This window comes from Sciurus vulgaris, assembly GCF_902686455.1.
Source record: "Sciurus vulgaris genome assembly, chromosome: 7".
NCBI classification, from domain to species: domain Eukaryota; kingdom Metazoa; phylum Chordata; class Mammalia; order Rodentia; family Sciuridae; genus Sciurus; species Sciurus vulgaris.
The window spans coordinates 55,114,479-55,142,312 of NC_136467.1; the positions used below are offsets into that span (position 1 = coordinate 55,114,479).

Sequence of the window (27,834 nt, forward strand, 5' to 3'; positions counted from 1 at the left end):
AGGTACACTCATACATTGCTGGTGGTGTTGCAAATTAGTGCAGCCACTCTGGAAAGCAGTGTGGAGATTCCTGAGAAAACTTGGAATGGAACCACCATTTGACCCAGCTATCCCACTCCTTGGTCTATACCCAAAGGACCTAAAATCAGCATACTACAGAGATACAGCCACATCAATGTTCATAGCTGCTCAATTCACAATAGCCAGATTGTGGAACCAATCTAGATGTCCTTCAATTGATGCGTGGATAAAGAAACTGTGGTATATATATACAATGGAATATTACTCTGCCATAAAGAACAATAAAATTATGGCAGTTACAGGCAAATGGATGAAATTAGAGACCATCATGCTAAGTGAGATAAGCCAATCTCAAAAAATTAAAGGACGAATGATCTCGCTGATAAGTGGATGATGACACATAAGGGGGATGGTGGGGGGAGTTAGTGTTAGGGTTAGGGTTAGGGTTAGAGTTAGGGAGGGGGACAAGAATGGAGGAAGAAAGGACTGTTTAGAGGGAAAAGATGGGTGGGGGGGAAGGGAAAAAATAATAGAATGAATCAAACAACATTATCATATGTAAATTTATGATTATACAAATGGCATGCCTTTAACCCACGTACAAACAGACAAACAACATGTATCCCTTTTGTTTACAATAAATAAAAAAAGAAAAAAAATATATAAAAAAAAAGAAGTAATAAGAATTTTTCCTGCTGGCAAGTGTATGATAAAGCACACTTATGCATTGTTAAAAGGAATGGAAATTAGTATGATTGTTTTTGTTATTATTATTATTGTTTTGTTTTCTTTTGTTTTTGTGTTTGTGTTTGCATTTGATACTGGGGATTGAACCCATGGGCACTCTATCACTGAGCTACATCCCTAGTCCTTTCTTTTTTATTATTTTTATTTTGAAACAGGATCTCCCTAAGTTGCTGAGGGTCTCACTGAGTTGTTAAAAGTGGCCTCCAATTTGCAATCCTCCTGCCTCATCCTCCCAAGTCACTGAGATTACAGGAGTGAAACACTATGCCTGACTAATAGGATCATTTTTTGATAGCTTGTCCACCAAGAGTCCAAAAGTGGAACAAAAAAAAAAAAAAAAAAGAAAACAAACAAAAGAACAAAAACCTTCTAGACCCTTCATCAAAACAGATAAGAATGCATTGCCTTGGTGCCAACAAAGCAAGAATCTCAAAGCTAAGAACCAAGATCTAAGGCTTTAGACCTAGGTGATCCTTTTGGAACAAACAATTGCCTTATACAGTAATTCCAGTATACTAATGTGTAGAAGGAAGTGGGAGAAAGTCATAAAAGTTGGTACCGTATAATTCTATTCTCCTCTGAACTGGGAGATGTCACTTCCCTTGGAGGCCAAGACCACTACAGCTCACTGTACTTCCATGAGCTACAAGGAAAGCAAGTGGAAGTGAACCAAGCCACATCATTTTCTAGTTTATGTCCTACACACTGCTTCAAAGATAAACCAATGCCAGGACCTCATCCTTGCCTGTCTTTGAATGCTAACTGGAGTCCTGGTGCATTGTCATTTCCTTAGAAGTATTCATAACCTCCAACTTAGCAAACCCACTCTTAAGAATCTTACTTAAGAAAAGAATCTGAAATACAGAAGAGCAATGTGTACTTCCTTCTTCAGAACACAGTTATTTATGGTTAAGTAAATAATGCTGCATAATCTGCTGCCTAGGGGGGGAAAAAAAACCACTAGAGTCCAACCTTGCACAATATTGTGAAAAACAAAATGGACTAAATAATTAAGGAGATGATCTTGTTTAAAAGGTTCCAACATGGAGCACATTCACCAACAAAGAACTTCTAACACAAACAGAAAGGGACCTTGGGTTTAGGAAGCAGGTAAACAAGGGAGCCATCCTTGAGTCTTGTGGAGTCAGTTGCAAAGAAGGCTGGGGATAGATTTTTATTTCTGTTGAAGTTCTTGAGGGAGGATGGAAGTGGGAGTTGTTCCTTAGACAGCTCTATTTCCAGGAGCACAGGCTCAGATAGACTTTGACATTGTTGATGTACAAAAGTAAAATACTTGATTTTAGATTTTAATGTCAAAAACAAATACTAGAAGAAAACTTAGAAGATTGGGAATATAATCTTAATGTAGAGAACATCTAATTTAGACAAGAAAATAAATCCAGAAACAATGAAAACAGATACATTTGATTACATTATAAACAAAGTAAATAAATCATAGAAAGGTAAAAATACTTCTAGTTCATATGAGAGATGAGAATTAAAGTCTTCCCATGAATAGTAGAGAAAAGAAACAATCTAGTAGAAAAATGGACATAGGTTATGATTAGGCAATTTGCAGAGAATGGATATCTGAAAGTTGACCCTCACTAGGGAAATAAAAAAGTAAAACAAACCAAATTCCATTTTTCAGCTCAGTTTGGCAGGAATTTGAAAGCTGAAATAGTCAGTGGAGGCAGGAAGAAATTAATAATCTCTTATGCTACTGGTAAGAGATTTGACTTACTGCAGCCTTTTGGAAAAGCAATGGGCAATACCTATTAATGTTAAAACCTACTTTTAAAAATCAGTATCTAGTAAAAATATGCTTATTAAGTGTCACTGGACATTCATATGTGTGTAATATTTATATCAACAAAGAGAATAGGAGAAAAAAAGACCTCCCTGACTGGGGGTGCAGAGTGGAAGGGCAGGGAGAAGTCATACTAAGAGTTTCTATGTGCTTGTTTGGGTTCCTTCACTAATTGCTGTTAGTATAATAATTGCCTTTGTAATTATTAAAAAACGAATGTCATTTTTAAAACTTCAAAAATATAAAAAATGCTTGGAAACAACTTGCTCAATATTGTAAGCTACCCAAATGTCAAACCACAGAGGAATATTAAGTAAATTGTGCTATAATCACAATATCTAATTTTATAAAACCTTCAAAATTATATTGGCAGTGATCTTGTAAAAGTACAGAGAAAAGTTAATTTTGATGGTAAGTGAAAAAGTAAGCTTCAAAGTTATATATACATTGTGATCTCAAACATGCAAAAGGTTTTTCTCATGGAATAAACAAAAAATGGCAGGAAAACAGTGGTAGTTACCTTGGGCAGCTGGATTAGAGACATTTTAGTCTTCTAACTTTTGTCTCTTAATTTTCTACAAGAAAATTGTGCCTTACAATAATAAATATATGTTGTATTTTTAAATAATCCTAATATCTGTATGAAGAAAGTCCGTAACTTAAATTTTAATCAGACTCTTATTGTCTCAAAATTAGATAGCAAAGCTACAAATATATGCAGATAGACACCCCAAAACATTTGGTGTTGGGAAGGACTTTAAGGCTTCTGTATAGAAAAATCAAAAACAGAAAGTCAATAAAATTCATGGTAAAGGGTTCTGCTGGGATGTAGCTCAGTGATAAAGCACTTGCCTAGCATGCGCAAGGCCCTGAGTTTGGTCCCCAGAATCATAAAACAAAATAAAATAAAACAAATTTTTAGTAATAAGGCTAATTTGGCTTTTGCAAAAGATCTCTTCTGCACTGAAAATAATATGCATTATAGCATGTTTAAGGTAAACAAGTGAGCTTTTCATATTTCTTTATAGTTGTAAAGATTCTGATCTTGTATTCAATTTTCCTGATAATCCTGGATTATATGGTTTCTTTTCTGTTATCTGCAGGAAGTAATGGCTGAACATAATCCCCGGTATCTCATTGAGCTAGATGGAAATAAGCCACCAGAGGAGCTCTTTACGGTGAGTGCAATGTTCAGTAAGAATACCTTAAGGTTGGAAAATTTTAAAATGTTTCACAGTATTGTACTTAGATTTACACTGTAACCATTAATTTAAAAAAATTGTTTTGATACTTTAAAATTTAATGTTATTTTTATTTATGTGTTCATATGTAAATCAAAACTACGTTTAATACTACACTCACTCTTAACCAGAAGGCCAGAAGACATCAAAACTACATTTGAATATAAAAGGTCTGTTTGACCTGATGCTGTTGACTCATGCCTGTAATCCCAGTGGCTCAGGAGGTTGAGACAGGAGGATCACAAGTTGAGGCCCTATGCAATTTTTAAAAAATATTTTTAGTTATAGATGGACAAAATACCTTTATTTACTTATTTTTATGTGGTACTGAGGATCAAGCCCAGTGCCTCTATCACTAGGCAAGCGCTGTACCCCACTGAGCTACAACCACAGCCCAGCTCTGTGCAATTTAGTGAGACTGTCTCAAAATTAAAAATAGAAAGGGCTGGGATTTTAGCTCAGTGGTAAAGTGCTCATGGGTTTAATTCCTGGTACCAAATAAATAAGTAAATAAATAAAATCTCTGTTTGATAGTACCTCAAAGAAAAGTAAGTGGCAATCAATAAACACCTCATAAGATGCTTAATATTGGGCTTTTTCAACGGGGCGATCCAAGATGGCGGACTAGAGGGTGACTGCATCTCCAGTTGCTCCAGAACCCAGGATTCAAGAAGGGGAGGCATTGAGAGACTCAGACTAAAATAGAACCACAGGGTGAGTCTCCCCCACCTGGTGAAGCTCGGCCCGGGTGGCTGGTCAGGGCAGCTAGAGTCTCCCCTAGGCAGCCCTGAGCACTCTGGCAGTGGGCTCCTCCCACAGGGCCAGATACTCCAGCTTCTCGGAGCAGGCCCCCCAGTGAGAGCCTCTCTGCACACAACCAGCTCCAAGTCCCTGATCCAGCGCGCAGCGAGCTCCGCCCGCCCACACGCTGCTTCAGAGACCAGGACAGGGCAGCCAGGGACTTCCCCAAGCAGCCCGGCTCCCTCCGGCGGGAAGTGCCTTTCCAGGCTAGCTTCTCGGAGCAGACCGCCCAGTGAGAGCCTTTCTGCACAGAGCCAACCACAAGTCCCCAAACCAGCGGAGACCTCCGACCCGCAAGCAGCCTCTGGGATCAGAGCAGGGCAGCCAGAGACCTCTCCAGGCGGCCCTGCCCCCTCCAGCCCGCAGGCTTTTTCAATGGGGCGATCCAAGTTGGCGGACTAGAGGGTGACTGCATCTCCAGTCGTTCCAGAACCCAGGATTCAAGGAGGGGAGGCATTGAGAGACTCGAACTAAAATAGAACCTCGGGGTGAGTCTCCCCCACCCGGTGAAGCTCAGCCCGGGCAGCAGGCCCGGATTTGGGCGGCTTATTAGAGTAGGGCAGGGCAGCTAGAGTCTTCTCCAGGCAGCCCTGGGCACTCCAGCGGTGGGCTTCTCCCACAGGGCCAGATACTCCAGCTTCTCGGAGCAGGCCCCCCAGTGAGAGCCTTTCCACACAGAGCCAGCTCCAAGCTCTGGAAGCAGTAGCGGGCTAGGGACAGCTTTCTTCGAAAGTACTGCATTATCAAGTTACTCCAAGACTTCAGGCTACTGAAGGCTGGGAGGTGATACACTGGAAATCTACAGGGACACTATAAACAAATAGAGGAAATCTGCAATATCACAGAGTCCCACTGACATCTGACCAATATGAGAAAATAAGGGAAGAAGATGTCCCAAACAAACCTAGATACCATGTCAATAAAACTCAATGACAGCACAGCAGAAGATATGTCAGAAAGGGAGTTCAGAATGTACATAATTAAAACAATCAGGGAAGCAAACGAGGAGATGAAAGAGCAAATGCAGGCATTGAAGGAGGAGATGAAAGAGCAAATGCAGGCATTAAATGATCGCGCCAATGAACAGTTAAAAGAGAAAATACGGGAAGCAAGAGATCATTTCAATAAAGAGTTAGAGATACTGAAAAAAAACCAAACAGAAATCCTTGAAATGAAAGAAACAATAAACCAAGTTAAAAACTCCATAGAAAGCATAACCAATGGGATAGAACAGCTGGAAGACAGAACCTCAGATATTGAAGACAAAATATTTAATCTTGAAAACAAGGTTGACCAAACAGAAAAGATGGTAAGAAATCATGAACAGAATCTACAAGAATTATGGGATATCATGAAGAGGCCAAATTTAAGAATTATTGGGATTGAGGAAGGCTTAGAGAAACAAACCAAAGGAATGAACAATCTATTCAATGAAATAAAATTCAGAAAATTTCCCAAATCTGAAGAATGAAATGGAAAACCAAGTACAAGAGGCTTATAGGACTCCAAATATACAAAATTACAGCAGACCCACACCAAGGCACATTATTATGAAAATACCTAACATACAAAATAAAGACAGAATTTTAAAGGCTGCGAGAGAAAAGAATCAAATTACATTCAGGGGAAACCAATAAGAATATCAGCAGATTTTTCAATCCAGACCCTAAAAGCTAGAAGGGCCTGGAACAACATTTACCAAGCCCTGAAAGAAAACGGATGCCAACCAAGAATCTTATACCCAGCAAAACTTACTTTCAGATTTGACGATGAAATAAGATCCTTCCATGATAAACAAAAGCTAAAGGAATTTACAAAAAGAAAGCTGGCATTACAGAACATTCTCAGCAAAATATTCCATGAGGAAGAGATGAAAAACAACGATGCAAATCAGCAACAGGAGGAACTAGCCTAAAGGAATAGCCAAATAAAGGAAAACCAAATCATGTCAAAAAACAAAAATGAGTCAAATGACTGGGAATACAAATCATATCACAATAATAACTCTGAATGCTAATGGCCTGAACTCATCAATCAAAGACATAGACTGGCAGATTGGATTAAAAAGAAAAATCCAACAATATGCTGCCTGCAAGAGACTCATCTCATAGAAAGAGATACCCATAGACTAAAGGTGAAAGGATGGGAAAAACATACCATGCACACGGACACAACAAAAAAGCTGGAGTATCCATCCTCATTTCAGAGAATGTGGACTTCAAGCCAAAACTAGTCAGAAGGGATAAAGAAGGACATTACATACTGCTTAAGGGAACCATAAATCAGCAAGACAACAATCATAAGTATCTATGCCCCGAACATTGGCTCATCCACTTACGTCAAACAAATCCTTCTCAATTCCAGAAATCAAATAGACCACAACACAATAATACTAGGCAATTTTAACACACCTCTCTCACCGCTGGATAGATCGTCCAAACAAAAACTGAATAAAGAAACCATAGATCTCAATAACACAATCAACAATTTAGACTTAACCAACTTATATAGAATACACCATCCAACAAAGAATGAATACACTTTCTTCTCAGCAGCACATGGATCCTTCTCTAAAATAGACCATGTTTTATGCCACAAAGCTACTGTTAGCAAATACAAGAAGATAGAGATACTACCTTGTACTCTATCAGATCATAATGGATTGAAATTAGAAATAAATGGCAGAATAAAAAAACAGAAACTTCTCCAATACCTGGAGATTAAATAATACACTATTATATGATGAATGGATAACAGAAGATATTAGGAAGGAAATTAAAAAATTCTTAGAAGTAAATGCGAACAAAGACACATCATATCAAAATCTCTGGGACACTATGAAAGCAGTACTTAGAGGAAGATTTATTTCATGGGGCGCAGTCAACAAAAGAAGTAGAAATCAACAAATAAACGACTTAACACTACAGCTCAAAGCCCTAGAAAAAGAAGAACAGACCAACACCAAAAGTAGTAGAAGACAGGAAATAGTTAAAATCAGAGCCGAAATCAACAAAATTGAAACAAAAGAAACAATCGGAAAAATTAACAAAATAAATAGTTGGTTCTTTGAAAAAATAAACAAAATTGATAAACCCCTAGCCACACTAACAAAGAGAGGGAGAAAACTCAAATTACTAAAATTCGGAATGAACAAGGAAATATCACAACAGACACGAGTGAAATACAAAACATAATTAGAAGCTATTTTGAAAATCTATACTCCAACAAAACAGAAAACCTCAAAGACATCAACACGTTTCTAGAGACATATGAATTACCTAAACTGAACGAGGAGGACACACACAACTTAAATAAATCAGTTTCAAGCAATGAAATAGAAGAGGTCATCAAAAGCCTACCAACAAAGAAAAGTCTGGGACCAGATGGGTTCTCAGCCGAGTTCTACAAAACCTTTAAAGAAGAGCTCATTCCAATACTTCTCAAAGTATTTCATAAAATAGAAGAGGAGGGAACCCTCTCAAACTCATTCTATGAAGTCAATATCACCCTGATACCTAAACCAGACAGAGACACATCAAAGAAAGAAAATTTCAGACCAATATCCTTAATGAACATTGACGCAAAAATTCTCAACAAAATTTTAGCAAATCGCATCCAAAAATATATTAAAATGATAGTGCACCATGATCAAGTGGGTTTTATCCCAGGGATGCAATGTTGGTTCAACATCCAGAAATCAATAAATGTCATTCACCATATCAATAGACTAAAAGTTAAGAATCACATGATTATTTCAATAGATGCAGAAAAAGCATTTGATAAAATACAGCATCCCTTCATGCTCAAAACACTAGAAAAAATCGGGGTAGTGGGAATATTCTTTAACATTGTAAAGGCCATCTACACTAAGCCCATGGCCAATATCATTCTAAATGGTGAAAAACTGAAAGCATTCCCCCTAAAAACTGGAACAAGACAGGGATGCCCTCTTTCACCACTCCTATTCAATATCGTTCTTGAGACTCTAGCCAGAGCAATTAGACAGACCAAGGAAATTAAAGGAATACGAATAGGAAAAGAAGAACTGAAACTATCCCTATTTGCGGATGATATGATTATATACTTAGAGGAACCAGGAAATTCCACCAGAAAACTCTTAGAACTCATAAGTGAATTCAGTAAAGTGGCAGGTTACAAGATCAATGCTCATAAATCCAATGCATTTTTATACATAAGTGATGAATCCTCAGAAAGAGAAATTATGAAAACTACCCCATTCACGATAGCATCGAAAAAAATAAAATACTTGGGAATCAATCTCACAAAAGAGGTGAAAGACCTCTACAATGAGAACTACAGAACACTAAAGAAAGATATTAAAGAAAACCTTAGAAGATGGAAAGATCTCCCATGTTCTTGGATAGGCCGAATTAATATTGTCAAAATGGCCATACTACCAAAAGTGCTATACAGATTCAATGCAATCCCAATTAAAATCCCAATGACGTACCTTACAGAAATAGAGCAAGCAATCATGAAATTCATCTGGAAGAATAAGAAACCCAGAATATCTAAAGCAATCCTCAGTAGAAAGAGCGAAGCAGGGGGTATCACAATACCAGAACTTCAACTATACTACAAAGCAATAGTAACAAAAACGGCATGGTATTGGTACCAAAATAGACAGGTAGATCAATGGTACAGAATAGAGGACATGGACACAAACCCAAATAAATACAATTTTCTCATACTAGACAAAGGGGCCAAAAATATGCAATGGAGAAAAGACAGCCTTTTCAACAAATGGTGCTGGGAAAACTGGAAAACCATATGCAACAGAATGAAATTAAACCCCTATCTCTCACCCTGCACAAAACTCAACTCAAAATGGATCAAGGACCTTGGAATCAGACCAGAGACCCTGCAGATTATAGAAGAAAAAGTAGGTCCAAATCTTCAACTTGTTGGCTTAGGATCAGACTTCCTTAACAGGACTCCCATAGCACAAGAAATAAAAACAAGAATCAATAACTGGGATAGATTCAAACTAAAAAGCTTTCTCTCAGCAAAGGAAACTATCAGTAATGTGAAGAGAGAGCCTACAGAGTGGGAGAATATCTTTGCCAATCATACTTCAGATAGAGCGCTAATATCCCGAATCTATAAAGAACTCAAAAAACTCTACACCAAGAATACAAATAATCCAATCGACAAATGGGCTAAGGAAATGAACAGACACTTCACAGAAGAAGATGTACAAGCAATCAACAGATATATGAAAAAATGTTCAACATCTCTAGTCATAAGAGAAATGCAAATCAAAACTACCTTAAGATTTCATCTCATCCCAATTAGAATGTCGATTATCAAGAACACAAGCAACAATAGGTGTTGGCGAGGATGTGGGGAAAAAGGTACACTCATACATTGCTGGTGGTGTTGCAAATTAGTGCAGCCACTCTGGAAAGCAGTATGGAGATTCCTCAGAAAGCTTGGAATGGATCCACCATTTGACCCAGCTATCCCACTCCTTGGCCTATACCCAAAGGACTTAAAATCAGCATACTACAGAGATACAGCCACATCAATGTTCATAGCTGCTCAATTCACAATAGCCAGATTGTGGAACCAACCTAGATGCCCTTCAGTTGATGAATGGATAAAGAAACTGTGGCATATATATATATATATATGCCACATATATATATATATATATATATAAAAAATGGAATGCCATATATATATAAAATGGAATTTATATATATATATATTTATATATATATAATGGAATATTACTCTGCCATGAAGAATGATAAAATTATGGCATTTACAGGCAAATGGATGAAATTGGAGGATATCATGCTAAGTGAGATAAGCCAATCTCAAAAAAACTAAAGGACGAATGATCTCGCTGATAAGTGGATGAGGACATATAATGGGGGGGAGGAGGGTTTAGCGTTAGGGTTAGGGTTAGGTTTAGGGTTAGGGATAAGGAGGATGGTAAGAATGGAGAAAGGAAGGACTGTATAGAGGGAAAAGAGGAGTGGGAGGGGTGGGGGGAAGGGAAAAAAATAACAGAATGAATCAAACAACATTGCCCTATGTAAATTTATGATTTTTAATTAAAAAAAAAGATGCTTAATATCACTAGTCATAGGAAAAAGTAAATCCCAACCATATTAAGATAACAGTTCATACCCACTATTTAAAAAATCAGAGAGGGGGGATAATAACAAATGCTTGTTAAGGATATAGAAAAAATGAAGGCCTAAAAAGTAATAAGATAATAAAAAACACAGTAGCTATTTCTGGAATACATAAATGAGTATCTGGCATTATGATAAGCTCTAAGCATACAAATGAGAAGAAGGGAAATGGGTCCATGTGTTCCTCCCCTTATGTAGTATTCAATATTTGGGGGAAGTAAATATTTAAATAGTGATTTATTACAGTCAGAGAAGTATAGGGTATTATTGGAGCTCGTGGAACAAAACCTAGTTTGGTAAGAAGGGCCACTGTCTGAAATCTCACGTACAGGACTTGAAGGCTAGGGAAGGGGCAGGGAGCCAGACTGTTCTATGCTCAGGGAAGAGTCTGTGCAAAGTCCCCAGGGGCAAGAAAGAGCAGGTAAATTGTAGGACTGGAACATAGGGCAGTGAGATAGGAGGAGTACAGTAGTGCTGAGACTTTAGAAGTAAGCAGGGTCTGTACCAAGAATAAGAGCTCACTTTTGTCCTCACCCCTTAGGAGACTTCATCCCAAGGATTTCAAATACCTTCTCAAACTGGGATCTCTTAAATTAATATTTGCCATGACCTGCATGGTCAAACCCTAGAAATCAGCCAGGGATGATGGGAGATTAAGGAAGACACACAAACACTTATAGAGAGAAATGTGGGACTAAGTGGGACCCCAACCTCTGATGAAGGAACAATGACCCTGAGCTAGCTCTGCACATTTATTATACAGGGTCTCACAATCAGGAACTTGATGTACATTGTTGTTTGCACACTAAAAATTTGCAGAACTAGAAATATTTTTGTAGCTATTGTACTGTGGCAGTGCTAGGATCTTCCTGTTATTATCCTGCTATACCCAGGAAGCCCATTGTCCACAGAGTTTCTGCAAAGCAGGCAGGTTTAAAGGTTGTAGTGCTTGCAAGATATTATCATTATCTTGTTATGTCAGAATTCTCTACCCCTGGCAGCTGGTGCCTGGGCTCAAGGTCAAGACTGTTATTGTTCTGTACCTTTGCACCAAACTTCCTCAGGCAGGGCATTACCATAGTTCCTGGGCAATCTCATCCTGCACCTTTGCATGAAAGTTCCCAGGCAAAGCACAGCCACAGCTCCAAAGCAGCCAAAGACCATGGTCCAAGTCACAGCTCTCCACAAATATAATTATCCCACAACTTCCCCCTGAATTACACAGTGTGTACTCGACTGCTGCTCAGCTGCTACCTAACCACTTGGATATCTAACAATCCTCATGTGTAACACCTGCCCAGATATGTTTCTCCCTCAGGTGCCTCTTTCAATACATGTCAGCACCATTCTTCCTACTGCTTTTCTCTTTTTTTGTCATATCCACATCCAATTCATCAGCATACACAGCAGATTTCTTCTTGAAAATATACCCAGAATTTTTCTACGTTTTATACTTGGACACACTTTTCTAGAGGACAGAAGCTCCACGAGGCTTGGTTGAAAATTTCCAAGCTCCTTAAACCCTAGTCTTGCCAGGTGTGGTGGGGCACACCTGTAATTCCAGTGACCCCAGAGGCTGAGACAGGAGGATTGCAAGTTCAAGGTTGACCTCAGCAACTCAGAGAGACCCTAAGCAACTTAACAAGACCTTATCTCAAAATAAAAAATAAAATTTAAATGGCCGGGGATTTAGCTCAGTGGTAAATCCCCAGTACCCTTCCCCCACTGCAAAAATTATTTAAAACCCATCTGGAACTGGTTCTCTGGTACTTCTGCCCACGTTCCATTTGTGAAAGCAAGTTGCAAGGAGAAGCTTAACATTAAGAGGTTAAGGAAGTATACATTCCCAAAGCGAATTAGGGAATTAATCAGTGAAACAAGAGAAGGATAAAGTGTGCATAATACAAGCTTCCACAGACTACCACACACCAACATTATTTTGTCTATTCACCGTCTCATCTTAGATTCTAGTTTCTAGCCCATTCTTTTTCTAATTTCTTTCATGTAGTGTCTATATTAGTTTCCTAGGGTCACCATAACAAAGTACCATACACTGGATAACTTAAAATGACAGAGATTCGTTCTCTCACACTAAGATGTCGTCCTGTTCCCTCCAAATCCTTCAGGAGAGGATCCATCATCGCCTCTCCCAGCTGTGGTAGTTCCAGGTACTTCATGACTTAAGGCAGCCTCACTCCTGCGTCTGCCTCCACCTTCACATGGCTTCTTCCCTTTGCCTGAAGAATTCCTGTAGACCCCGACCTATAGGGCCATGAATATTCAGGGACCATAGGGTTGAAATATGTCCCTCAAAAATATATGTTAAAACCCTGACCTCAGTACCTATGAATCCGACCTTATTTGGAAACAAGGTCTTTACATATTCAATCAAGTTCAGATGAGATCATCTTAAATAGAGTGGACTCTAGTTCAATATGGATTAGGACATGAAGATTCAGACACACAGAGAAAAGATGGCTATGTGACAAAAAAGGCAAAGTTCGGATTGATGCATGAACAAGTCAAGAAACACCAGATTGCCCACAAGCCACCAGAAGCCAGGATGAAGTGAGCAAGGATTCTACCTGGAGGTTCAGAGGAAGCATGGGCTCCAATGATAAACCCATCACTTTTTCAGAATGTTTGAGATATTCAAATGTCAGTATACTCAAATATTTGTTCTTTTAATTTAGACAGTTGTAGAACGACTTAAATTTCTGAACCTAAGAAGAGCAGCTGTTTTGACCAAACTTCAGAGTGCAGAGGAAGAAATCAATGACATATTAGAAAATGTAAGTTATGCTTAACTGCTTAAAAATCTGTGTTCAATGTGTGTTGTAAACTTAGTTTGTATCTTTTCAAGTTCTAAAAGAAATTTCAGAATACCTTTTATAAAAATGGAGTTGACTTCTGGGAAGAAGCTATAATATTAACACAATATTTTTTTTTGCAAATTATAACTTTATTACCAAATATTCTTGTCGAAAATACAAATATTGAGATCTGTTAAGTAGATAATAACCAACATTTTTTTAGGTCTAAGAAAAGAGTACATTGCACATGGCATCACATTTGGCCATAGTAAGTTCTGGAGAATTAATGAAATACTATAGTAAGAAAAAGTGCAACTCTGAGTATGGAAGGAAGTGTGTTGGTGCCTTTATTAAGCAATAAAACACTGAATATATTCCCAAGGAATTTCGTGGCATCACATTCTTAAAACAACTGAGTTGGATGCAGCATTCTTCCTTTTACTTTTTTATTTTTTTTATCCCCCACCTCCACCCCCATTATATATCATCATCCACTTATCAGGGAAAACATTTGGCCTTTGGCTTTTTTGGGATTGACTTATTTCACTTAGCATGATATTCTCAAATTCCATCCATTTATCTGCAAATGCCATAATATTATTCTTCTTTATGGCTGAATAATATTCTTCTTTTTTTTTTTATTGTAAACGAATGGGATACATGTTGTTTCTCTGTTTGTACATGGCGTAAAGGCATACCATTTGTGTAATCATAAATTTACATAGAGTAATGTTGTTTGATTCATTCTGTTATTTTTTCCCTTCCCCCCACCCCTCCCACCCCTCTTTACCCTCTATACAGTACTTCCTTCCTCCATACTTGCCCCCCTCCCTAACCCTAACTCTAACCCTAACACTAACCCTTCCCTCCCCCCCATTATGTGTCATCCTCCACTTATTAGCGATATCATTCGTCCCTTGGCTTTTTGAGATTGGCTTATCTCACTTAGCATGATATTCTCCAATTTCATCCATTTGCCTACAAATGCCATAATTTTATCATTCTTTATGGCTGAGTAATATTCCATTGTATATATATACCACAGTTTCTTTATCCACTCATCAATTGAAGGGCATCTAGGTTGGTTCCACAGTCTGGCTATTGTGAATTGAGCAGCTATGAACATTGATGTGGTTGTGTCTCTGTAGTATGCTGATTTTAAATCCTTTGGGTATAGGCCAAGGAGTGGGATAGCTGGGTCAAATGGCGGGTCCATTCCAAGTTTTCTAAGGAATCTCCACACTGCTTTCCAGAGTGGCTGCACTAATTTGCAGCCCCACCAGCAATGTATGAGTGTACCTTTCTCCCCACATCCTCGCCAACACCTGTTGTTGCTCATATTCTTGATAATCGCCATTCTAATTGGGGTGAGATGGAATCTTAGGGTGGTTTTGATTTGCATTTCTCTTATTACTAGAGATGTTGAACATTTTTCCATATGTTTGTTGATTGCTTGTACATCTTCTTCTGTGAAGTGTCTATTCATTTCCTTAGCCCATTTGTCGACTGGATTATTTGAATTCTTGGAGTAGAGTTTTTTGAGTTCTTTATAGATTCTGGAGATTAGCGCTCTATCTGAAGTATGATTGGCAAAGATATTCTCCCATTCTGTAGGCTCTTTCTTCGCATTGCTGATAGTTTCCTTTGCTGAGAGAAAGCTTTTTAGTTTGAATCTGTCCCAGTTATTGATTCTTGTTTTTATTTCTTGTGCTATGGGAGTCCTGTTAAGGAAGTCTGATCCTAGAACAACAAGGTGAAGATTTGGACCTACTTTTTCTTCTATAATCTGCAGGGTCTCTGGTCTGATTCCGAGGTCCTTAATCCATTTTGAGTTTAGTTTCGTGCATGGTGAGAGATATGGGTTTAGTTTCATTCTGTTGCATATGGATTTCCAATTCTCCCAGCACCATTTGTTGAAGAGGCTATCTTTTCTCCATTGCATATTTTTGGCACCTTTGTCTAGTATGAGAAATTAGTATTTATTTGGGTTTGTGTCCGTGTCCTCTATTCTATACCATTGATCTACCTTTCTATTTTGGTACCAATACCATGCCGTTTTTGTTACTATTGCTTTGTAGTAGAGTTGAAGATCTGGTATTGCAATACCCCCTGTTTCACTCTTCCTGCTAAGTATTGCTTTAGCTATTCTCGGTTTCTTATTCTTCCAGATGAATTTCATAATTGCTTGCTCTATTTCTGTAAGGTACACCATTGGGATTTTAATTGGAATTGCATTGACTTTGTATAGCACTTTAGGTAGTATGGCCATTTTGACAATATTAATTCTTCCTATCCAAGAACATGGAAGATCTTTCCATCTTCTAAGGTGTTCTTTAATTTCTTTCTTTAGTGTTCTGTAGTTCTCATTGTAGAGGTCTTTCACCTCTTTTGTGAGATTGATTCCCAAGTATTTTATTTTTTTCGAGGCTATTGTGAATGGGGTAGTTTTCCTAATTTCTCTTTCTGAAGATTCATCACTTATGTATACAAATGCATTGGATTTATGGGCATTGATCTTGTAACCTGCTACTTTACTGAATTCACTTATGAGTTCTAAGAGTTTTCTGGTGGAATTTCCAGGTTCCTCTAAATATATAATCATGTCATCAGCGAACAGGGATAGTTTGAGTTCTTCTTTCCCAATTCGTATCCCTTTAATCTCTTTGGTTTGTCTAATTGCTCTGGCCAGAGTCTCAAGAACGATGTTGAATAGAAGTGGTGAAAGAGGGCATCCCTGCCTTGTTCCAGTTTTTAGGGGGAATGCTTTCAGTTTTTCACCATTTAGAATGATATTAGCCATGGGCTTAGCATAAATGGCCTTTACAATGTTAAGGAATGTTCCCACTATCCCTATTTTTTCTAGTGTTTTGAGCATGAAGGGGTGCTGTATTTTATCAAATGCTTTTTCTGCATCTATTGAAATAATCATGTGATTCTTGACTTTAAGTCTATTAATGTGGTGAATTACGTTTATTGATTTCCTGATGTTGAACCAACCTTGCATCCCTGGGATGAAACCAACTTGATCATGGTGCACTATCTTTTTAATATGTTTTTGTATGTGATTTGCTAAAATTTTGTTGAGAATTTTTGCATCGATGTTCATTAAGGATATTGGTCTGAAATTTTCTTTCCTTGATGAGTCTCTGTCTGGTTTAGGTATCAGGGTGATATTGGCTTCATAGAATGAGTTTGGGAGGGTTCCCTCCTCTTCTATTTTATGGAATACTTTGAGAAGTATTGGAATGAGCTCTTCTTTAAAGGTTTTGTAGAACTCGGCTGAGAACCCATCTGGTCCCGGACTTTTCTTTGTTGGTAGGCTTTTGATGACTTCTTCTATTTCAGTACTTGAAATGGGTCTATTTAAATTGTTTATGTCCTCCTCGTTCAGTTTAGGCAATTCATATGTCTCTAGAAACCTGTTGATGCCTTCAAAATTTTCTATTTTGTTGGAGTATAGATTTTCAAAATAGCTTCTAATTATGTTTTGTATTTCAATCCTGTCTGTTGTGATATTTCCTTGTTCATTCCGAATTTTAGTGATTTGGTTTTTCTCTCGTCTTCTCTTTGTTAGTGTGGCTAAAGGTTTATCAATTTTGTTTATTTTTTTCGAAGAACCAACTATTTATTTTGTCAATTTTTTGTATTGTTTCTTTTGTTTCAATTTCATTGATTTCAGCTCTGAGTTTAACTATTTCCTGTCTTCTACTACTTTTGGTGCTGTTCTGTTCTTCTTTTTCTAGGGCTTTGAGCTGTAGTGTTAGGTCGTTTATTTGTTGAGTTTTACTTCTTTTATTAAATGCGCTCCATGAAATAAATTTCCCTCTAAGTACTGCTTTCATAGTGTCCCAGAGATTTTGATATGATGTTTCTTTGTTCTCATTTACCTCTAAGAATTTTTAAATTTCCTTCCTAATATCTTCTGTTATCCATTCATCATATAATAGCATATTGTTTAATCTCCAGATGTTGGAATAGTTTCTGTGTTTTACTCTTTCATTTATTTCTAACTTCAATCCATTATGATCTGATAGAATACATGCTAGTGTCTCTATCTTCTTGTATTTGCTAACATTAGCTTTGTGGCATAATATATGGTCTATTTTAGAGAAGGATCCATGTGCTGCTGAGAAGAAAGTGTATTCGCTCTTGGTTGGATGGTATATTCTATAAATGTCCGTTAAGTCTAAATTATTGATTGTGTTATTGAGATCTATGGTTTCTTTGTTCAATTTTTGTCTGGAAGATCTGTCCAGTGGTGAGAGAGGCGTGTTAAAATCACCTAGTATTATTGTGTTATGGTCTATTTGGTTTCTGAAATTGAGAAGGATTTGTTTGACATACATGGATGAGCCACTGTTTGGGGCATAGATGTTTATGATTGTTATATCTTGCTGATTTATGGTTCCCTTAAGCAGTATGAAATGACCTTCTTTATCCCTTCTGACTAACTTTGGCTTGAAGTCCACATTATCGGAAATGAGGATGGATACTCCAGCTTTTTTGCTGAGTCCATGCGCATGGTTTGTTTTTCCCCATCCTTTCACCTTTAGTCTATGGGTATCTTTTTCTATCAGGTGAGTCTCTTGCAGGCAACATATTGTTGGATCTTTCTTTTTAATCCAATCTGCCAGTCTATGTCTTTTGATTGATGAATTCAGGCCATTATCTTTCAGGGTTATTATAGAGATATGATTTGGTTTCCCGGTCATTTGGTTCATTTTTTAAATTTTATTTATGTATTTGTTTGACACAACTTGGTTCCTCCTTTATTTGACAATTCCTTTAGGATAATTCCTCCCTTTGCTGATTTGCTTCTTTGTTTTTCATCTCTTCCTCATGGAATATTTTGCTGAGAATGTTCTGTAATGCTGGCTTTCTTTTTGTAAATTCTTTTAGCTTTTGTTTATCATGGAAGGATTTTATTTCATCGTCAAATTTGAAGGTAAGTTTTGCTGGGTATAAGATTCTTGGTTGGCATCCATTTTCTTTCAGGGCTTGAAAAATGTTGTTCCAGGCCCTTCTAGCTTTTAGGGTCTGGATTGAAAAATCTGCTGATATCCGTATTGGTTTCCCCCTGAATGTAATTTGGTTCTTTTCTCTCACAGCCTTTAAAATTCTGTCTTTATTTTGTATGTTCGGTATTTTCATTATAATGTGCCTTGGTGTGGGTCTGTTGTAATTTTGTGTATTTGGAGTCCTATAAGCCTCTTGAACTTGATTTTCCATTTCATTCTTCAGATTTGGGAAATTTTCTGATATTATTTCACTGAATAGGTTGTTCATTCCTTTGGCTTGTTTCTCTAGGCCTTCCTCAATCCCAATAATTCTTAAATTTGGCCTTTTCATGATATTCCATAGTTCTTGTAGATTCTGTTCATGATTTCTTACCATCTTCTCTGTTTGTTCAACTTTGTTTTCAAGGTTAAATATTTTGTCTTCAATGTCTGAGGTTCTGTCTTCCAGGTGTTCTATCCTACTGGATATGCTTTCTATGGAGTTCTTAATTTGGTTTATTGTTTCCTTCATGTCAAGGATTTCTGTTTGGTTTTTTTTCAATATCTCTAACTCTTTATTGAAATGATCTTTTGCTGCCTGTATTTGCTCTTTTAACTGTCGATTGGTGCGATCAATCAATGCTTGCATTTGCTCTTTCATCTCATCATTCAGTGCGTGTATTTGCTCTTTCATCTCATCGTTTGCTTCTCTGATCATTTTAATTATGTACATTCTGAACTCCTTTTCTGTCATTTCTTCTGCCATGCTGTCACTGGGTTTTATTGATGTAACATCTAGATTTGTTTGCAGCATTTTCTTTCCTTGTTTTCTCATATTGTTCAGGTATCAGAGGACCGCTGAGATATTGCAGATTTCCTCTATTGACTTACAATGTCCCTGAAGATTTCTATATATATCCCCCCTTAGCCTTCAGTAGGCTGAAGTCTTGGAGGAAGTTGATAATGCGGTGCTCCACAAGGAAGCTGCCTCTCTAGGAGTGGTGGCCTTCAGGTGGGGTATATTCCCTGCTAGTGGGCAGAGGTGCCTCCACTTGTTGACCAATGGTCATCCAAAGGGGACCTAGGCTGTGGGCTGAGGCAAGGCCTGTTTGGGCCTGAGTCTCTGGTTTTACCGTCCTTGTGGGGAAACCTCACCCAGCAGGGAAGACTCACCCGGTGGGGAGGTCTCGCTGGTCAGTTCCCTCCTAGAGGTTCCCCTCAATTTACAGCTACCGCCTGGGCTGGGCTGCCTTCCTCTGCAAAGTTCCCAGGGGCCCGGCCCTACCTCCTGGGCCTGGGAGCCTCACCCTTTGCAGATGACTCTCCTTAGGCTGCCCTTCCTCAGAGAATCTGCCCGCAGGCCTGGAACCTTCGCTCCGCCCTAAGCCTGTCTCTGTGTGGCTCTTCCACCAAGAAGCCTCCTAGATCCTGGGACCCTGCTCTGCACCTAATCGCCTGGCTATGCGGCCCCTCCTCTGAGCAGCCACCTGGGGCCCTGTACAATCGCTCTGAATCCCAGAGACCCGCCACACGCCTCTTCCTCCAGACAGCCGCCCAGTATTCCGGTGCGGTCACTAGGAGTCCAAGAAACTCACTGCGTGCCTCCACCTCCACCAACCCCCCGTAGCCCTGGGCAATCAATCACTCCGAGTCAAGGTGACCCTCCCCGTTCCTCCTCCTTCTCCAGATAACCCCCCGGGTGTTCCGGAGCGGTCGCTCTGAGTGGCTCTGAGTCCACGTGACCCGCAGCACGGGTCCTCTGGGCAACCGCCCAGAGCTCTGGTGCGGCCACTCAAGACCAAGCGTCCCACCACGCTTCTCCTCCAGGCAGCCCCCCTGTGTTCAGGAGCTGTCACTTTAAGTCCAAACAACTCACCACTCGCCTTCTCCTCTGAGCAGCCGCCTGGAGCGCTAATGCAGTCACTGCGAGTCCAAAGGACCCGCCGCGCTCCTCCTCCTCCTCCTCCTACTCCTCCGGGCACGCCCCGGGGTTCAGAAGTGGTCTGAGTCCAAACAGCTCGCCACGCAGCCCCTTCTCTGGCAACCGCCTGTAGCTCTGGTGTAGTCACCCCGAATCCAAGCGGCCGCGCTCCTCTTCCTCCTCCTCGTCCTCAGGGCAGGCCCCGGTGTTCAGAAGCGTCGTTCTGAGTCCAAACAGCTCGCCGCGCAGCTTCTCCTCTGGCAACCGCCTGTAGCTGTGGTGCAGTCACTCCGAATCCAAGTGGCCACGCTCCTCCTCCTCCTCCTCAGGGCAGGCCCCGGTGTCCTGAGTCCACACAGCTCTCCTCGCCACTCTTCCCCTGGGCAGCCGCCGGAGCCCCAGTGGTTGCTCCGAGTCCCAGCGCTGTGCCGAGCGGCCTCCTTTACGGCGCTCCCAGCTGTCCGAGTTCACTGCTCCAGCGGGGGAAGGGGCGTCTCGCCGGCAGCTCTACTTCACAACGTTTCCTGCGTTCCGGGACCACCGTCCCATCCGGGATGCCTCCCCAGGGGGTGAGAGTCACCCAGCTGCTTTGAGTTGGTCCCAAGCGTCTCAATATCTCCTCTTTTGAATCCTGAGTCCTGGAGCAACATGAAATGCAGCCACCCTCTAGGCCGCCATCTTGAAACCCCCTCTAATATTCTTCTTTATGGCTGTATAATATTCTATTGTGTATATATACCACAGTTTCTTTATCCATTCATCTGTTGAAGGGCATCTAGGTTGGTTCCACAATCTAGCTATTGTGAACTGAGTTGCTATAAACATTAATGTGGCTGCATTACTGTAATGTGCTAATTTTAAGTCCTTTGGGTATAAACCGTGGAGTGGGATAACTGGGTCAAAAGGTGGGTTCATTCCAAGTTTTCTGAGGATTCTCCACACTGCTTTCCAGAGTGGCTGCACCAATTTGCAACTCTACCAGCAACATAAAAATTTGTATATATACCATAGAATGAGTTTGGAAGGGTTCCCTCCTTTTATATTTCCCGGAATACTTTGAGGAGTATTAGTATTAGTTCTTCTTTAAATGTCTTGTGGAACTCGGCTGAGAATCCATCTGGTCCTGGGTTTTTCTTGGTTGGTAGGCTTTGGATGGCTTCTTCTATTTCAGTGCTTGAAATTGATCTGTTTAAATTGTGTATGTCTTCCTGATTTGGTTTGGGAGGATCATATGTCTCTAAAATTTTTCAATGTCTTTCATATTTTCTATTTTGTTGGAGTATAGATTTTCAAAGAAGTTTCTCATTATGTTATGTATTTCAGTGGTGTCTGTCATGATCTTTCCTTTTTAATCACAAATTTTAGTAATTTGAGTTTTCTTTCTCCTTCTCTTCATTAGTGTGGCTAATGGTTTATCAATTTTGTTTACTTTTTCAAAGAACCAACTTTTTGTTTTGTCAATTTTTTGAATTTTTTCTCTTGTTTCAATTTCATTGATTTTTAATTATTTCCTGTCTTCTACTATTTTTGGTGTTGATCTGTTCTTCTTTTTCTAGGGCTTTAAGATGTAATGTAAGGTCATTTAGTTGTTGACTTTTTTTTTTTAATGTATGAACTCAATGCAATGAACTTTCCTCTTATTACTGCTTTCAGAGTGTCCCAGAGATTTTGCTATATTGAGTTGTTGTTCTCATTTACCTCTAAGAATTTTTTTATTTCTTCCCTGATGTCTTCTGTTATCATTGCATCATTCAATAGCATATTATTTAGTCTCCAGGTGTAGGAGTAGTTTTTGTTTTTTATTTTATCATTGATTTCTAATTGCATTCCATTGTGGTCTGATAGAATACAAGGTAGTATCTCTAATTTTTTTTTTTTTTTGTATTTACTAATGGCTTCTTTGTGGCAGAGCACATGATCTATTTTGGAGAAGGATCCATGAGCTGCTGAGAAGAAAGTGTATTGGCTCGATGATGAGTGAAGTACTCAAGTTAGGTCTATATCATTATTGTATTATTTAGTTCTATAGTTTCTTGTTCAGTTTTTGTTTGGAGGATCTATCCAGTGGTGAGAGTGATGTATTAAAGCCATCCACTATTACTGTGTTTTGATCTATTTGATCTTAAAATTGAGAAGGGTTTGTTTGATGTACATAGATGCTCCATTGTTTGGGGCATAAATATTTTAAATCATTATGTCTTGCTGGTTTATGGTTTCCTGTAGCAGTATGAAACGTCCTTCTTTTTCCCTTCTAACTTAGCTTTGAAGTTCATTTTATCTGATATGAGGATGGAGATACCTGCTTTTTACTGAGTCCATGTGCATGGTATGTTTTTTCCCATCCTTTCACCTTTAGCCTGTGAATGTCTTTTTCTATGAGGTGAATTTCTTGAAGGCAGCATATTGTTGGGTCTTCCTTTTTAATCCAATTTGCCAGTGTATGTCTTTTGATTAATGAGTTTAGGCCATTAACATTCTGGATTATTATTGTGATATGATTTGTATTTGTGGTCATTTTGGCTTATTTTTGGTTTTTAACTTGATTGGTTTCTCCTTTGACTGACTTTTCCTTTAGGGTAGTTCCTCCCTATGCTGACTTGTATTGTTGTTTTTCACTTCCTCCTCATGAAATATTTTGCTGAGAATGTTCTTTAGTGCAGGCTTCCTATTTGTAAATTCTTTTAATTTTTGTTTATTGTGGAAAGATTATATTTCATCATCAAATCTGAAAGTTAGTTTTGCTGGGTATAGGATTCTTGGTTGACATTCATGTTTTTTCAGAGCTTGAAATATATTGTTCCAGGCCCTTCTAGTTTTTAGGGTCTGGGCTGAGAAATCTGCTGATATCCATATTGGTTTCCCCAATATGTAATCTGACACTTTTCTCTTGCAGACTTTAAAATTGTCTCTTTATCTTGTATGTGAAGTATTTTCATTATAATGTGCCTTGATGTGGATGTGTTGTAATTTTGTGCACCTGGTGTTCTTTAAGCCTCTTGTATTTGATTTTCCACTTCATTGTTCAGGTTTGGGAAATTTTCTGATATTATTTCATTGAACAGGTTGTTCATTCCTTTGGTTTGTATCTCTGTGCCTTCCTCAATCCCAATAATTCTTAAATTTGGTCTTTTCATGATATCCCATAATTGTTGGTTCCACTCATGATTTCTTTCCATCTTCTCTGTTTGGCCAACTTTATTTTCAAGTTAACTATTTTGTCTTCATTGTCTGAGATTCTATCTTCTGCAAGATCTATTCTGTTGGTGATGCTTTCTATTGAGTTTTTAATTTGGTTTATTGTTTCTTTCATTTCAAGTATTTCTGTTTGTTTTTTTTTTTTCAAGGATCTCTCCCTTTATTGAAGTGCTATTGTGCTTCCTGCATTTGCTCTTTTAACTGTTTATTGGAGTGATCATGCATTGTCTGCATTTGCTCTCTAATTTCATCTTTTGCTTCATGGATCATTTTAATTATGTAGATTCTGAACTCTTTTTTTTTTTGTCATTTCTACTACAATATTCTTTAAGATACTAACTACAACACAACAAAACTTTTGAAACAAAAACAGGCCAGTCATGGCAGTGCATGCCTGTAATCCAAGTGGCTTGGAAGGCAGAGGCAAGAGGATCACAAATTCAAAGCCAGCCTCGGCAACTTAGCAAGGTCCTAAGCAATTTAGTGAGACCTGTCTCAAAATAAAACATAATAGGGGCTAGGGATGTGACTCATCCTAATGACATACCACCTCATACCCATTAGGTTTGGCTCTTCTTCAAAAAATTGGAAAAAAGCATTGACTTATTGGAACCTTCCTGCATTGCTACTGGGGACATAAAATGGGACATCTACTGTTTAAAATGGTTTAATAGTTCCTCAAAAAGTGAAACAAAGAATCACCATATGATCCAGCAGGTCCACTTTTAGGTATTATCCAAAAAGAAATTGAAAGTAGAAACTCAATTAGATACTTGTATTCCAGTGTTTATAACAATTATATTCTCCATAACCAGAAGGCAGAAACATCCCAATTTCCATAAATGGATGAATGGATAAACAATATATGTATATACATATGATAGAATATTATTCAGCCTTAAAAAGGAATGGAATTCTTCTTTTTAAATTTTGATTCATCATACACAAATGGGGTACAACTATTGTTTCTCTGGTTGTACACAAAGTAGAATCACACCATTTGCTCAATCATACATGTACATAGGGTAATGAAGTTTGTCTCATTCTATTATTTTTCCTTTCCCCCACCCTTACTCCTCATTTTCCTCTCTACAATCCATCCATCCTCCAATTTTGCCTCCCTCCCACCCAGGAAAGAAATTCTGATACATGCTAGATCCCCAGTACCACCAATGTTAGAAACTTTGTAGAATCTGATATTTGCAGCAGCAAATATTTTCTATCCCATACTCATTCTACCTTATAATAGAAAATGTTAGTAAAATTGAAAAAAGAATTTTTAAATGAAATGAAAATTAGTCTTATTAAACCTAGGACTAGTATGAAATGTTGAATTAAGAAAGAGGCCCAAGGGCTGGGGTTGTGGCTCAGTGGTAGAGCTCTTGCCTAGCATGCATGAGGTACTGGGTTGGATCCTCAACACCAAATAAAAATAAATAAATAAGTAAAGGTATTTTTAAAAAAATAGAAAGACCCAGATTTGCATTCTACATTATTTCTTAGGTAGTAAAGCATTGTCAAATAAGAAACAAAATATTAGATACCACTTTCAGCATAATTTATGCCCTCTTTTAAAAAAAATTGTTCATTCTATTTTGTTATACATGACAGCAGAATGCATTTTGATTCATTGTGTAAAACTTTTCACCCTCATTTTTTAACATAGTATTTGTGATTTGCAGGAGGAGCTATTTCGTACTCTCTCAACTTATAAACTTATTGCACCAAGATATAGATGGCGCAGAAGCAGATGGGGACGTATGTGTCCTGTGGCTTTAAAAGAAGGTAACCTTTTTTCAGGATTACCAGATTTTTCTGTGAGGTAAGTAAGATTTTCAGAACTTAATTTTAAAACTTGTCTACGTGTGTTTTCAGTTATTTATTTATTGTTATGATTTTTTTTAAGTTTTCTAGGTAAAATGTACTGTCTTTCATCAGAAGAAACATTAAAAAAATTTTTATTGAACCCACGTCCCTATCTTCTTCCGCCTATGCCAGCACCACCATGTAAAGTATTCATATTTGGACCTCAGTATTCAGGGAAAACAACACTTAGCAATTTGATTGCAGAATATTACAAAGGAAAGGTAACTACCTACTTATCTACCCATCTATCTATCCTTGATTATAATTCGTAGAATTTTATTTGTATGGTTTTCTTCATTTTATACTGTCAACTGGGAAATTGCTCCACCAAGCTCCCAGTAGGAAAGAAATCTTTCCTCCTTCCAGTTATTGGCACTTCTTTCCAGACCATAGGTCCTCCTCCCTCCTAGAAGCCCTCAGATTTGAATGCCCTGTCACCCAGAGATGCCACCTGTCACCTTTCTTGGTTCCACCCCTCTGGTTTCCTAGGTTTCATTCCTGCTTTACTCTCAGTCTCTCCACAATCTCACTTCTGCCCTGATCCTCAGCAATTTCAACATCTGAGATCAAAATGATCCTTCCAACTCTCTGGCCTGTCAGTTCCTTGACCTTTTCTCCCCCAGTGCTCTGTTCTCTACTAAGTAAAGGGAGAGAAATTATTTTTAGTTTAGACTGGAGTGACAGCAGTAAAAGGTAGTAAGAAGCAAGCAGATCTGGGATATAACTTGAAAGCAGAGCCAGGAGTTTTGATGAGAGCTTGGAATGCAGAGAAATTATAAGAAGGTCAGTGTATCTACAGTGTTACCATGAAAGGAGGAGGAGCATCCAATGGTGGGCGAAGATGTAGTCAGAGCAGTGCAGGTCATGGGAAGGTTTTGGAGTAATTCAAAAATCCTGTTAGATTTTTAAGCACAGGAGTGACATTTTCAATTTGCTTTTAACTTTTTTTTATTATAAAATATGACAAATATACAGAAAAGTGAAACTCCATGAATATCATAAAATAACCTCGCTATATAACCATCACCCAGATCAAATAGGAAATGTTTCCAACACTCCAGAAGCCTTCTCCATGCCTCTTCCCATTATAAGTCTCCAAACAACCCCATCACTACAAAGGAGGTAACTGCTGCCTGTATTATGGTATTTCTTCCACACTTCCATGGTTTTATCATATCAGACATCATGGGTTAGTTTTGCATGTTTTTTGAACTTTGTGGGCTTAAACAATTTATGTTCTCTGTGCCTGGCTACTTTCACTTAATATTATGATTGTGATATTTATTCATGTTATTTATATAGCTATTGCTTAATCATCTTATGATAAAACAATCAACAGATAAATTATATCATATCCATATTTCAGTGTTAATAAAACTCAGTGAATATCATTTATCTGTATTTGAGGGTTAATAAAACTTTGTGCTTTATGAATAATACTGCTATCCATATTCTTATATGTGTCCCATGGAGCATACATGTATATATTTATGTTTTAGAGATAAATCCAGGAGGACAATTTCTGGGACATAGACGTGTGCCTATGGTTAACTTAGTAGGTGATTCCAGAATAGTTCTACTAATTTATAATTCTATCAGCAGGGTATGCATGTTCTGTTTTTCCAGGGTCCTGCCAATTCTTGTTGTGATCTTTCTGATCTTATCCATTCTAGTGGGTATTTAATAATATCTCACTGTAGTTTTAATTTACATTTCTCTTATGACTGATGAGGTTGACCATTTTTCAAATGCTTACTGGCCATTCAGATGTTATCTTTCATAAGTGTTTGTTCAAGTGTCCTGCCCACTTTTATTGTGTATTATTACATGCTATTAGTAGGAGTTACATTGTCTTCAGACCAAGTTTTTTGTTGATTTTAAGGAGAACAGATGTTTTCTATCACCCTGTGGTTTGCTGTTTTGCCTTTTTATTGGCATTTGTCAATGAACACAGGTTCTTGATTTTAGCGGGGAATAATTCACCAACCTTTTCCTTTTTCATCAGTGCTTTTATGAGTCACATTTAAGAAAGAAATTTTTACTTGCCAAGCATCATGAAAATATTATAATAACTTCTAAAAATTTTATTTGAACTTCTACATTTAGGTACAAAATACACCTCAAATTGACTTTCTTGTGATGGGACATATGGAATAAATTTTACCTTTTCCCATATGGATATCCAGGTGTCCCAGGATCATTTAAGAAAAAAACCTGTCCTTCATCCACTGTTTATCATGCTCCCTTTGTTTTAA

The 27,834-nt window shown here is 38.3% G+C and overlaps 1 protein-coding gene across 1 annotated transcript in view; it reads left to right on the forward strand.

Moving 5' to 3' along the window:
• Nucleotides 1-27,834, forward strand: part of AK9 (adenylate kinase 9) — a 204,826-nt gene that overhangs the window by 29,833 nt on the left and 147,159 nt on the right. The window contains 4 exon segments of the mRNA XM_079147365.1: nt 3,682-3,756; nt 13,481-13,579; nt 25,396-25,535; nt 25,620-25,800. Of these exon segments, the coding sequence (XP_079003491.1) occupies nt 3,682-3,756; nt 13,481-13,579; nt 25,396-25,535; nt 25,620-25,800 (495 nt within the window).